The sequence below is a fragment of the Pongo pygmaeus genome, chromosome 3 (assembly GCF_028885625.2).
Source record: "Pongo pygmaeus isolate AG05252 chromosome 3, NHGRI_mPonPyg2-v2.0_pri, whole genome shotgun sequence".
Lineage (NCBI taxonomy): Eukaryota > Metazoa > Chordata > Mammalia > Primates > Hominidae > Pongo > Pongo pygmaeus.
Window position 1 is genome coordinate 24,253,016 of NC_072376.2, and position 13,522 is coordinate 24,266,537.

The following is a 13,522-nucleotide window of genomic DNA, read 5'->3' on the forward strand; positions in this document are numbered from 1 at the left end:
GTACACTCAAACCCTCAGTTTAATTTGCTAATTAAATAAGTTTAACTACAAAATTACTCAAGATTTACATTAGTTTATTGTAGTAAATATTGCATATTATTATTTTTATTTATGGTTTCGAAGTCAAGAACAAAAGCAAGAAATACTAAATAACATGTTTACTTGGCATTATAAGGGCAGCATATAGAAATCTTAAAAGTTTCACCCCTCAGCAAATGCAAGAGAACTGAAATCATAACAGTCTCTCAGACCACAGCACAACTAAATTATAACTCAAGGTTAAGAAACTCACTCAAAACCACACAACTGAAACTGAACAACCTGCTCCTGAATGACTCCTGGGTAAATAACGAAATTAAGGCAGAAATAAAGAAGTTCTTTGAAACTAATGAGAACAAAGAGATAACATACTGGAATCTCTGGGATACAGCTAAAGCAATGTTAAGAGGGAAATTTATAGCTCTAAATGCTCACATCAAAAAGCCAGAAAGATCCCAAATTGACATTCTAACATCAACTAAAAGAAGTAGACAACCAAGAGCAAACAAATCCCAAAGCTAACAGAAGACAAGAAACAACCAAGATCACAGTGGAACTGAAGGAGACAGAGACACGAAAAACCGTTAAAAAAAAAAAAAAAAAAAAAAAAAAAAGCCAACGAATCCAGGAGCTGGTTTTTTAAAAAAATTAATAAAAAATAGGTAGATTGTTAGCTAGATTAATAACAAAAGAGAGAAGAATCAAATAGACACAACAAAAATGATAAATGGGGTATCACCACTGACCCACAGAAATACAAACAACCATCAGAGAATACTATAAACACCACTACGAAAATAAACTAGAAAATGTAGAAGAAATGGATAAATTCCTGCATACATACACCCTCCCAAGACTGAACCAGGAAGAAGTTGAGTCCCTGAATAGACCAAGAACAAGTTCTGAAATTGAGGCAGTAATTAATAGCCTACCAACCAAAAAAAGCCCAGGACCAGACGGATTTACAGCTGAATTCTACCAGAGGTACAAAGAGAAGCTGGTACCATTTCTTCTGAAACTATTGCAAACAATTGAAAAGGAGGGACTCCTCCTTAACTCATTTTATGAGGCGAGCATCATCCTGATATCAAAACCCGGCAGAAATTAAAAAAAAAAAAAAACTTCAGGCCAATATCCCTGATGAACATCGACGCAAAAATCCTCAATAAATTCCTGGCAAACCACGAGAACATCCAGGAGCACATCCAGCAGCACATCAAAAAGCTTATCCACCATGACTCAGTAGGCTTCATTCCCAGGATGCAAGGCTGGTTCAACACACGCATCAATAAATGTAATTCATCAAATAAACAGAACTAAAGACAAAAACCATGATTATCTCAATAGATGCAGAAAATACCTTTGGTAAAATTCAACATCCCTTCATGTTAAAAACTCTCAATAAATTAAGTATTGAAGGAACATATCTCAAAATAATAATAGCCATTTATGACAAACCCACAGCCAATATCATACTGAATGGGCAAAAGCTGGAAACATTCCCCTTGAAAACCAGCTCAAGACAAGGATGCCCTCCCTCACCACTCTTATTCAACATACTATTGGAAGTTCTGGCCAGGCCAATCAGGCAAGAGAAAGAAATAAAGGGTATTCAAATGGGAAGAGAAGAAGTCAAACTGTCTCTGGTTGCAGATGACATGATACTGTATCTAGAAAACCCCATTGTCTCAGCCCTCTTCAAGGGAAACTACAAACCACTGCTCAAGGAAATTAGAGAGGACACAAACAAATGTAAAAACATTCCATATTATGGATAGGAAGAACTACTATCATGAAAATGGCCACACTGCCCAAAGAAATTTATAGAGTCAATGTTATTTCCATCAAACTACCATTGACATTCCTCATAGAATTAGAAAAAAACTATTTAAAAATTCACATGGAACCAAAACAGAGTCCGCATAGCCAAGACAATCCTAAGCAAAAAGAACAAAGCTGGAGACATCATGCTACCCAACTTCAAACTATACTACAGGGCTACAGTAACCAAAACAGCATGGTACTGGTACAAAAACAGACACATAGGCCAATGAAACAGAATAGATAACTCAGAAATAAGACCACACATCTACAACCATCTGATCTTTGGCAAACCTGACAAAAACAAGCAATGGGGAAAGGATTCTCTATTTAATAAATGGTGCTGGGAAAACTGGCTAGCCATATGCAGAAACTTGAAACTGAACCCCTTCCTTACACCTTATACAAAAATTAACTCAAGATGGATTAAAGACTTAAATGTAAACCCCCAAATTATAAAAACCCTAGAAGAAAATCTAGGCAATACCATACAGGACATTGGCACAGGCAAAGATTTCATGACGAAAATGTCAAAAGCAATTGCAACAAAAGCAAACATTGACAAATGTGATCTAATTAAACTAAAGAGCTCCTGCACAGCAAAAGAAACTATCATCAGAGTGAACTGACAACCTACAGAATGGGAAAAAAATTTTGCAACTTACCCTTCTGACAAAGGTCTAATATCCAGTCTACAATGAACTTATCCAGTCTACAATGAACTTAAACAAATTTACAAGAAAAAAAATCAAACAACCCCATTAAAAAGTGGGCAAAGGACATGAACAGACACTTCTCAAAAGAAGACATCCATACAACCAACAAACATATGAATAAAAGCTCAAAATCACTGATCATGAGAGAAATGCAAATCAAAACCACAATGAGATACCATCTCATGCCAGTCAGAATGGTGATTATTAAAAAGTCAAGAAACAACAGATGCTGGCAAGGTTGCAGAGAAATAGGAACACTTTTACACTGTTGGTGGGAATGTAAATTAGTTCAACCATTGTGGAAAACAGTGTGGGGATTCCTCAAAGATCTAGAACCAGAAATGCCATTCGACCCAGCAATCCCATTACTGGATATATATCCAAAGGAATATAAATTATTCTATTATAAAGATACATGCACACGTATGTTCAATGCAGCACTATTCACAATAGCAAAGACATGGAATCAACCCAATTGCTCATCAATGATAGACTGGATAAAGAAAATGTGGCACATCTACACCATGGAATACTATGCAGCCTTAAAAAGAAATGACATCATGTCCTTTGCATGGACATGGATGGAGCTGAAAGACTATCCTCAGCAAACTAAAGCAGGAACAGAAAACCAAATACTGCATGGTCTCACTCTAAGTGGGAGCTGAACAATGAGAACACACAAACACAGGGAGGGGAACACCACACACTGGGGCCCGTCAGAGGGGTGCAGGGGGAGGGAGAGCATCAGAAAAAATAGCAAAGCATGCTGGGCTTAATACTTAGGTGATGGGTTGACAGGTGCAGCAAACCACCATGGCACACGTTTACCTATGTAGCAAACCTGCACGTCCTGTACATGTACCCCAGAACCTAAAATAATATTTTTTTAGTCTTAAAAGTTACTATCTATATAATAAAGTATACTTTTAAAATGACTTATAACATTGTATAATGGTCTTATTGTTAGAGTTATAATATATTCCATTTATTTAGTTTAAAAATAAACTTAGGCTCATGCCTGTAATCCCAACACTTTGGGAAGGCAAGGCAGGAGAATGGCTTGAGTCCAGGAGTTCAAGACCAGCCTAGGCAACATAGCAAGACCCTATCTCTATTTAAAAACAAAATTAAATAAATAAATAAAATCAATTTATGATTTTAGCCAAATCTGAGGAGTGCTCAATATAAACAAAAAGCAGCTAAGAAAAAAGAAAAAAGAATCTAAGAAAAAAGACTACAAAAGATCAGAAATAAATACAGATAACTAATGTTATATTTCCAAGTTTTGATATTTGGGATATTTATGCATTCCATCTCAAATGCCATAAAATATTATCTACCTATGTATAAGTGTTAAAATGCTATGACATCGTATGTTTCCTCTTCAAGTTTCGGTTATATATACAAGTGACCTATGTGCTCCAAAACAAGGGCTATCAAACATGAATCTGCACCAAAATTCATCAGGAAAATTTTGTTAAAAATGCAGTTGTCTAAGCCCTCCTTCTGACCTAATGAATCTGAATCTACCCTAAAGGAAAGCTAATTTTATAAAGTGACTAAAACATAAACTCTCAAATAACTGCACAGTACTTTGCTTTCTAGACTCAGTTTAAAACACCCTTTCATAGTTCCACAGTTGTACTAGCCATCAGTACTACCTTAGGATCACACCACGAATGTCAATGAACAAACGCACTGTCTTTTCTCCAGGGAGATTTTACCTGACCCTTCCAGATCTGGGGTAGGTGTCCCAGCTGGGTTTGGTAATAGATGCTCTCACACACTCTGATTTCCTTTCATAATTCTCATCAGATTTGTAACTACTTAATATCTAGATTTCCTCCCAAAACTATAATTTCCATGGAGGTAAAGACTAAGTCAGTCTTGTTTGTGGATTTAGCTTTAGGGCCTACACATAAATATTTGATTGAATGAATAAATGAATGAGCAGAGGCCAATACTATTTTTAAAGGAGTTTGAACTTTGTCTTGTAGGCAACCAGAACCCAAAGCAAAACAACTTGAAGAAAGTTGTGTCTTTTTTTTTTTTTTTTTTTTTTTTTGAGATGGAGTCTCGCTCTGTCGCCAGGCTGGAGTGCAGTGGCGCAATCTCGGCTCACTGCAACCTCCGCCTCCCGGGTTCAAGTGATTCTTCTGCCTCAGCCTCCCAAGTAGCTGGGACTACAGGTGTGTGCCACCACACCCAGCTACTTTTTGTATTTTTAGTAAAGACGGGGTTTCACCATGTTGGCCAGGATGGTCTCGATCTCTTGACCTCGTGATCTGCCCGCCTTGGCCTCTGAAAGTTGTGTCTTCAGAATATTAACCTGGCACTGCTCTACAATGTGACAAATTAGAGTAGACCAAGGTGGGGGAACAGGAGAAGTGTGAGTAAATTAGTGTAACCATCAGGTGTGATGTGGTAAGGACTTAAATTAGGGAGTGATAGCAGTGGAAATGGAAAGAAATGAATGTTGGAAACATTGTGAAGGACTTAATGATATAAGGGCTTAAGGGTATAAAAGGAATCAAAAGTATCAGCATTAGAAAGTTTAAAACAGAGAAGGGAATTTACTGCTTCATCTCACAGCCCAGTCCACAAGCAGGCATGGCTAGATAGAGTCTCAAATGACTCAATTCTGTGTTTCTTCTTATAGTCCCTAGTGTTGAGAAGTCTCTCTTGGCATGGCTAGAAATACGGCAGCTGACAGTTTTAAGATTATATCCTTATAGCTTACTATCTGCAAAGCAAGAGGTCCTGTCTCTAAAGGATCAATCAAATCTGCTGGAAGGACGCTATCTCCACATGCCTGTGAACCAGGCTAGCCAGATCATCTGCCCACCATATGAAAGAGGAGGGACACTGTAATTGATAGACTCAGCAGGACCACCTGGAGTCAGGGAGGAGCAGTTCTCCAATGACAGTGATTCTGCACAAGCAAACAACATATAACCTCTCTAAAATATAACTGAGCTTTTTTGGCCAGAGTAGCTAGATTTATTCACTGTTTTTGTCTCCTTTAGTTATCAGTAGACCCATATCTTGAGATTTACAGCTATATAAATCCACCAGGCTAGATTATCATCTATATTTAAAAAGGCAAGTAGAATTTAGAAGTTAAGACAGAGAATAGGAGACCCAATTGCCTAGATTTCAGTCCATATTCCACAATTCACCTCATACATGTTACTTCTCGATTTCCTATGAAAATGATAACAATACCTCATAAGAATATTTTAAGGATTAAATGTATACATAAAAATGTACTTAGAAGAGTGCCTTCCACATAGTAAGTGCTCAGTATTACATGTAATTATTTCATATGTATATAAATGTATAAGGATGTATATGGTATTTGTATAAACACAAACTTTGCATGGAAAGACTATGTTAAGAATGATTTTTACGTGAAACCTTTCTAACCAATGGTCAAATCTTAATGCTCACCCTACTCGACCTATCAGTGCCATCAGCTATGCTAATCACTCCCTCCTCCTTAACACACAGTTGGTCTTCCGTATCCATGAGTTCTGCCTCCACAGCTTCAACCAAGTGTGGATTGAAAATATTTGAAAAAAAAAAAAATTGCATCTGTGCTGAATATGCACAAAGTTCTTCTCTTGACATTACTTCCTAAACAATACAGTATAACAACTACTTATGTAACATTTACATTGTATTCAGTATTATAAGTAATCTAGAGTTGATTTAAGGAATACAGGAGGATGTGCATAATTTATATGAAAATACTATGTCAGTTAATATATGGGACTTGAGCATCTAAAGATTTTGGTATCTGAGTGATACCAAGGGATGACTTAGGACACCATTCTTGGTCTTCCTCCTCACTGAATGTTCCTTCTAAGTCTCCTTTGCTGGTTGCTTTTCTCAGACCTCTTAATGTTGTAGTGCCCAGAGCTCAGTCCTTATACCTCTTTTCTGTTTAGACTTGCTCTCTTGCAATCTCATCTAGTCTCTTGGCCAATTAACTCCCAGATTTTTATTTCCAGTCCAGTTCTCTCTTAATCCTAAACTTGTATATCCTACTCTCTACTTTGCAACTCTATCTTAAGGTCAATTCAAATTCAATTTTGTCCAAAACTGAACTCCTAGTCTTCCCCCAAAACCTACAGCTTCCCCATCATAGCTAATGGCTGTTCCATCCTTCCAATTGCTCAGGTCAAAAATCTCAGAGTTATTATTTACTTTTCTCTACCATCCATCAAGAACTCCTACCCGCTCAATCTTCAACACAAACCTAGACTCTAACCGCTTCTTACTACCTCCACTGCCACCATCTAGCTCCCAGCCAATATCACTTCTTAACCACTATAAAAGGCTCCTAACAGGTATCCATCCAGCTTCTGCCCTTGCCCCCCCAATCTATTATCAAAACAGCAATCAACGTGAGCATTCAAAGCATGTCAGATCATTCTACTCAATTCAAACCTCCAATGGCTCCCTATTTCACTCAGAGTATGAGGCACGGACCTTACTGTGGCCCAGAAGGCCCCACATGATCAGCCCCATCCTCATTACCACCCTGTCCTCAACTCCCACAGTTCTCCTCCTTGCTCTTTTTGCTCCAGCCACACTGGCCTCCTTGCTGCTTTTCAAATACACAAGGTCCACATCTGGCCTAGAGTCCTGATACTGGCTTTCTGCCTGAAACGCACTTCACCATCATATGTGTATATTCCCTCAAACTTCAAGTTCACTCAAATGTCACGGTATTGGGCTGGGCGCGGAGGCTCACGCATGTAATCCCAACACTCTGGGAGGCCAAGGCGGGCGGATCACGTGAGGTCAGGAGTTCAAGACCAGCCTGGCCAACATGGCAAAACCCCGTCTCTACTAAAAATACAAAAATTAGCCAGGCATGGTGACGTGTGCCTGTAATCCCAGCTACTCAGGAGGCTGAGGCAGGAGAATAGCTTGAGCCCGGGAGGCAGAGGTTGCAGTGAGGCAAGATCATGCCACTGCACTCCAGCCTGGGTGACAGAATGAGACTCTGTCTTAAAAAAAAAAAAAAAAAAAAAAAGTCACCTTCTCAACGAGGCCTGCCCTAATCACTATATTTAAAAATCAGTTCCCACCACCTCATCATCCCAAATTCTCCTTATTCTTGCTTTTGTCCATAGCACTTTTCACCTTCAAGCAAACTTTGTAATTTCTATATTATGTTGCCTGTTTATTGCTGGTTTCCCCCATAGGCAATGTGTGCTCCCCAAGAGCAAGTATCTTTATCTACTGCATTGACTGCTATATCTATATATATCTACATGCCTGACACATGACATGTGGTCAATAAATACACAGTAAGTTAAATATTTACTCAATGAATCTTATCCCACATTCAACTTTACCTTTGCATTTCCATACTTTAGACTACGCTATTTTAAGTGGGCTTATTCAGATGCAGGGAGGGAAGCCCGGACAGCTTGATAAGGGTAAAAATGGGTATGAGGTAACATGAAACTGAAGAGACCATTGTGTTAAAAAGAAAAATTCAAATTTACAAAATGTCTAATTTATATTGCCAGTATGCCTTACACTGGATTACTAAATTACAGGCCAGTTCCCATGATTATTATGTCCAAAGTCCAGGAAGTAACTCTTTTAAGAAATACTCTAGAGTCTTTTAAAACTAAAAGTGGCCTGAGATATCAATTGTGTCTTTCACAAATGGGGAAATAAAATCTTTAAAACTTTTCCAGGACAAAACGACTAGTTATAGGAGAGCTAGGAACCACTGGCATCTGAAACAACTAAACTCTCATATAAGCAGATGACAAGTTTTCCTCATCTATAGAGAGTTGTTATCTGACATATGAATCTGTTTCCTTGAAAGATTTGCCACGGTCTTCTCCTGGCTACAACGATCTACGACCATGAATGATTACAATTTGGAGTTTATAAAACCAGAGTTTTATTCTTATTGTATAAAAATTCATTGTCAGACTTACTGAGGTATAATTCACTCACATATAGGAAAATTTGGGATGTCTGTTTTTTAGGTGCCCACTTCTATGAATTTTGACAAATATATACAGTCATGAAACCACTACCACTATCAAGACCCTAAAAAGTTCCCTCCCCAATCCCTACCCTTTAGCAACCATTAATCTTTCTTCTTTCTTTATATTCTTTACCTTTTCCAGGATGGCATATAAGTGAAACTGTACAATATGTAGCCTTTTGAGTCTGGCTTCTGTCATTTAGCATAATGCATTTGAAAGTCATTATCTTGTTGCATATTTCGGTACATTAGCCATTCTAAAAGGTGTGTAGTGGTATTTCATTGTGGTTTCAAATTAGCATTTCCCTAATTACTAATGACATTGAGCATCTTTTCCTATATCACATAAATCTTAAGAAATGTCCTCACAATTAAACAATTACTTTCCCATGGAATGAATTAGTAGGGGAAGGAGGACTGGGGTAAAATAGAGCACAAGATTTTTAAACTTGTTATGTATTCATCCTAAGGCTATGAGAAGATCTATGAGACAATACCTATGAAAATGCTTTAGAATATATAAAGTACTATTATAAATATAAGGGACTACAATTGTTATTAAGTGCTAGAAAGTTATCAGATTTAAAAACTGCACCAGAGGACTCACTCTCTCCCAGACAGAAGATGAATAAAACACTGCCTGCCCTAGCTATACAAGCTCTGTCTTTTGGAGGTGTCCTGAATTAAGCTAGTTGTGTTGGAGATAAAGTCACGTTTTCAAATATAAATGTAACTTCTTTTCATAACCAATATAACCAATGAGTTCAGCATTCAACAATGACAAGAAATAGGCTGGGTGTGGTGGCTAACGTCTGTAATCCCAGCACTTTGGGAGGCTGAAGCGGGTGGATCACGAGGTCAGGAGTTGGAGACCAGCCTAGCCAACATAGTGAAACCCCGTCTCTACTAAAAATACAAAAAATTAGCTGGGCGTGGTGGCGGGCGCTTGTAATCCCAGCTACTCGGGAGGCTGAGGCAGGAGAATCGTTTGAACCTGGGAGGCGGAGGTTGCAGTGAGCCAAGATCATGCCATTGCACTCCAGCCCAAGACTCCTCTCAAAAAAAAAAAGATAGAGCTAACTTCTGACCTGGTTCTTCCTCTTGTGACTGACATCTCACTCCTAAACAATTTTCAAGTTTCCAAAAACTAAAAAGATGACTTGTCCATTTGTCTTTTAAGAGCTTCTACCTTCAAGTACCTTTAAGTGATAAATGAATTGAATTTTATTGAATAAGAGTCCCTAATGCGGGAGTTTCTAAAAAGTAAATAAAAGCAAAATCACCTAACCAAGATTCCTCGTAATATCTGGATAGACAGGCTGACAAACACTAATAGGAAACCACCTATGGTGGTTCCAGATCTGAATAAATACTGTCGGACCATACTAGATGTCTCCCTCCCAATGCAAGAAACCAATAGGCAGAAAACACCAATGATTTAGAGCACGGTTCTAGTCGAGAATGTTATTCGACACCTAAAGGGAAAGCTTACCTTTCTTTCTTTTAGTAGCTTCTTATAGCCATTTGATCCAAGTGACAATAAAGTAATAAGGACATCTAAAGAAGGTGAAGCTGAAGCTCTTCCTGAAATAAGAAGGATAAGATTGTGGGGGGGAGTAGCTTTGAAAATTAAGATTTATTACAATAGCCTACGTACAAATGGATTTTTGTTTGTTAGCTACTTTTTCTGAAAAGCAACTTATTTATTTACCTGGATACATCTTGCTGATTTCCTGAATGAAGGAATCATTAAAGCCAGCAATTATAGCGCCACCTACTGGAACCATAAAATTTTTGTCCAAGCTCTGAACAAAAGCATCTATTCTACCAACTCGAGCCCCCTAGAATCAATATGACATTACATATTAGTTGCTAGGAAAACAGACAACTGCTATTAACAAACAAATACCACAACAAAAAATTATAACTATTTGAGTTAATTAATATATTAGCCTGATTTAACCATTTTACAATATATACATGCATCAAAACATCAAATTGTACACTGTAAATATATACAATTTTTGTCAACTCTACCTTAGAATAAAAATAAACACCATTAAAACAATGCACAGAAAAAACAATTGAAAAATGTTATTTTTATTTTCTTTGTAATAGTGCCAAGAAAATGTTTTTAAGTATTAAACCAAAATTTTTAATGGCGCTCCTTGTATGTGCAACTTTTAAGTTTACAACCTGCTTTCACACATAAATCATTTAATCTTCGTAACAACTCTGTGCAAGCATGGTTTCAGTATCAGCTCAGGTGGGAACTTTAATGAAACAAAGCTTTACACCTTAAAATTTGATAAGAAAGAATGGATTCATCCCATGCCTCCCATCTGTGCTCCCTTTTTTGACAACAAATGTCTACAATGGGTCCTATAACTATTAAGTGGTTTTAAACACTCTCTGTGAGTTCGAGGGTGGCCACCATAACCTAATGGACTATAGCCATCCGAGTTGCCAAACAGTTAATTATACATGTGCCTCTCTTTAATGCTTGGACAATCTACTACCTGTATGACCATTTTAAGCACTCAGATAACAAAAAAGAAATGCAAAGTTTTACTTTTAACATCACTTAATGGAAGTTTTATTTGTTTACTCTTGGCAATTCTAGAAGCAACATTTGTACATAACTCATGCTCCCTAATATTATAAACTTAGATTATTTCATTCCACTGCAAATGAACTTCCAGTGAAAATCTAATATTCTGGTGAAAAACTGAATACTTACCTACTAGAAATGTAAAACTAAGTTCGGTCCTCATCCAACACAGTCTATGACCTTCTGTCTAATGTGCTTCAATTTTCTCCTCTTAAAAATAGAGATACTATCTAAATTACAACTAAGATAGTCTTTTTCTTTATCTGTAGCCACAGATTTTCAATCTGTATTCACAATCTGTATTCCTATTAATATTATAACCATATTTGACCTTCATTTTCACACCTCGCTATCTGAGGGAGAATAGAATGAGTAGATAGCTGGCCTAATCTAAGAGTCCAGATCCAGGCAACACGTGGAAGCAGCCAAAGCAGGGAAGAGGAGCAGCTGCTCTGGACGCCATTATACAACTGTTCAAATCTTAACCTTCCTCTTCCTCTTTTTTCTAATATCCTAATAAACCATGATCAGAGAAAATCTCACCATATCACAGGAAAATAGAGAGATGCATATAAGACTAACAGAATTAAAAAAACCCAGAAAACATGCGAAGTAGCAGCATATAAAGATAAGTGGAACAGTCAGAGTTGCCTTTGTATTAACATTTTAGTACTGTCCAAGGCCTCCTGAGAAACAGGAACCTAAATTGGAAGCAGAAGTACTAGAGGAATCAGTTCACCAGACTTTGCTAGAACCCTTCCATCACTAAAACACAGAAAGCATTTAAAAGGCAGCACATTCTGTGGCAAGAAAACAAACAGGCCAGACCCAATCTCAGAAATGGTACAAGACCCCCTTTTTTGAGCTACATCTAACTCACCAGTAAATGCTCTAACATCCACTCTCAAAATACATCTGAATAAAAGCATTTATTACCACCTTCACAACTACCACCCTGGCCGAAGCCACCAACAAATCTCATATGGGTTGCTGCAACAGCCTTCCACTCTCGCCTCCCTACCGTCTATTTCCCACATAGCATGTCACTCTTTCCTGCTTGAAATCCTTCCACGGCCAATGATCACACCAAAAATAAAATCCCAAACCCTTAACACACCTCAAAGCTCTACAACCACTGTTCATCTTGTTCATTATGGTTCAGCCATACTAGCCTCCTTGGTATTTCTCACATATTCCAAGCACACTCCTGCCTCAGAGTCTTGGCTGTTAGCTTCTATCTGGAATCTCTCTCTCTAGAGAGCTGCAAAGCTTCCTCCTACGTCATTCAGAGCTCCACTCACATGTATTTCTTGAAGAGTGCTTCCTAGATCACTCCATCTAATGATATCCATCCTCCCCAAAGACCAGAGCTTTTATCCAAGACTTGTCATACTCAAGGTTTACTCTCTGCTTTCCCACAAAAAATAGAATGCTCTATGAGGGTTAAAGATTTTGTCAGATTCACTATTTCATCTCCAGCTCCTACCCAGGTGCCTGGTACACAAGCAGGAACCCAGAAAGTATTTGTTGAATGAAGTGACAATTGGGTTTGTGAATAAACAGTAGTAATACCTACTTCTCTCAAATTCTTAATAGGCAAAGTAGCTGCTTCCCACACTTTTGGAGCTTTACAATCCATTCTGATGCAAAATAGTCTTACACGCATATTTTTGTGACTCTACTATATCCCTCTCCATTAATCTATCCTAACATCCATAATTCATGAATCTCTTAAATTCGTCATTTTAGTAAATATAAACAGAAATATAGGTTACTCAAAACTAACTTCCCCTGGGGGTGGGGTTATGTGCATACAGAATATATGCTCAGCATTAAGTCATTCTGGGGTCTCATCTTAAAAATAAAAAAGTTAAAAACATAATGTTAAAACAATAAAAATAAAAAAATTTATGTATAGTTCTTTCTTCATTGATTATTGCAATATTATTTTCTCAAGAAAAGACTTACAGTATTAGTACTTTAGTACTTTGTATTTTAACAGAAAAATGGGACTTTGGAGTCGCACTGAACTAGATGGGCTATTTTGTAGCTATAGGACCTTAGGCAAGTTACTTAATCCCACTTATTTCTCCATGTGCAGAATGGGAATAAGAAGTACACCTTAAATTGTCAGGATTCAGCTGATAACTTTAAAAGCCTAGTAGGGGGCAGGGCGCGGTGGCTCACACCTGTAATCCCGGCACTTTTGGAGGCCGAGGCGGGCGGATCACGAGGTCAGGAGATCGAAACCATCCTGGCTAACACGGTGAAACCCTGTCTCTACTAAAAAATACAAAAAATTAGCCAGGCGTG

At 37.8% G+C, this 13,522-nt stretch overlaps 1 protein-coding gene across 4 annotated transcripts in view; it reads right to left on the reverse strand.

Annotated features, from left to right (window-relative positions):
• Positions 1-13,522, reverse strand: part of SEPSECS (Sep (O-phosphoserine) tRNA:Sec (selenocysteine) tRNA synthase) — a 40,506-nt gene that overhangs the window by 14,614 nt on the left and 12,370 nt on the right. For all 4 annotated transcript variants that reach the window (XM_054485012.2, XM_054485011.2, XM_054485016.2 and 1 more), the window contains 2 exons: positions 10,310-10,439; positions 10,091-10,182 (listed from right to left, as the gene is read on the reverse strand). In XM_054485012.2, coding sequence (XP_054340987.2) covers positions 10,091-10,182; positions 10,310-10,439 — 222 coding nt within the window. The remainder of the gene's footprint in view (positions 1-10,090; positions 10,183-10,309; positions 10,440-13,522) is intronic.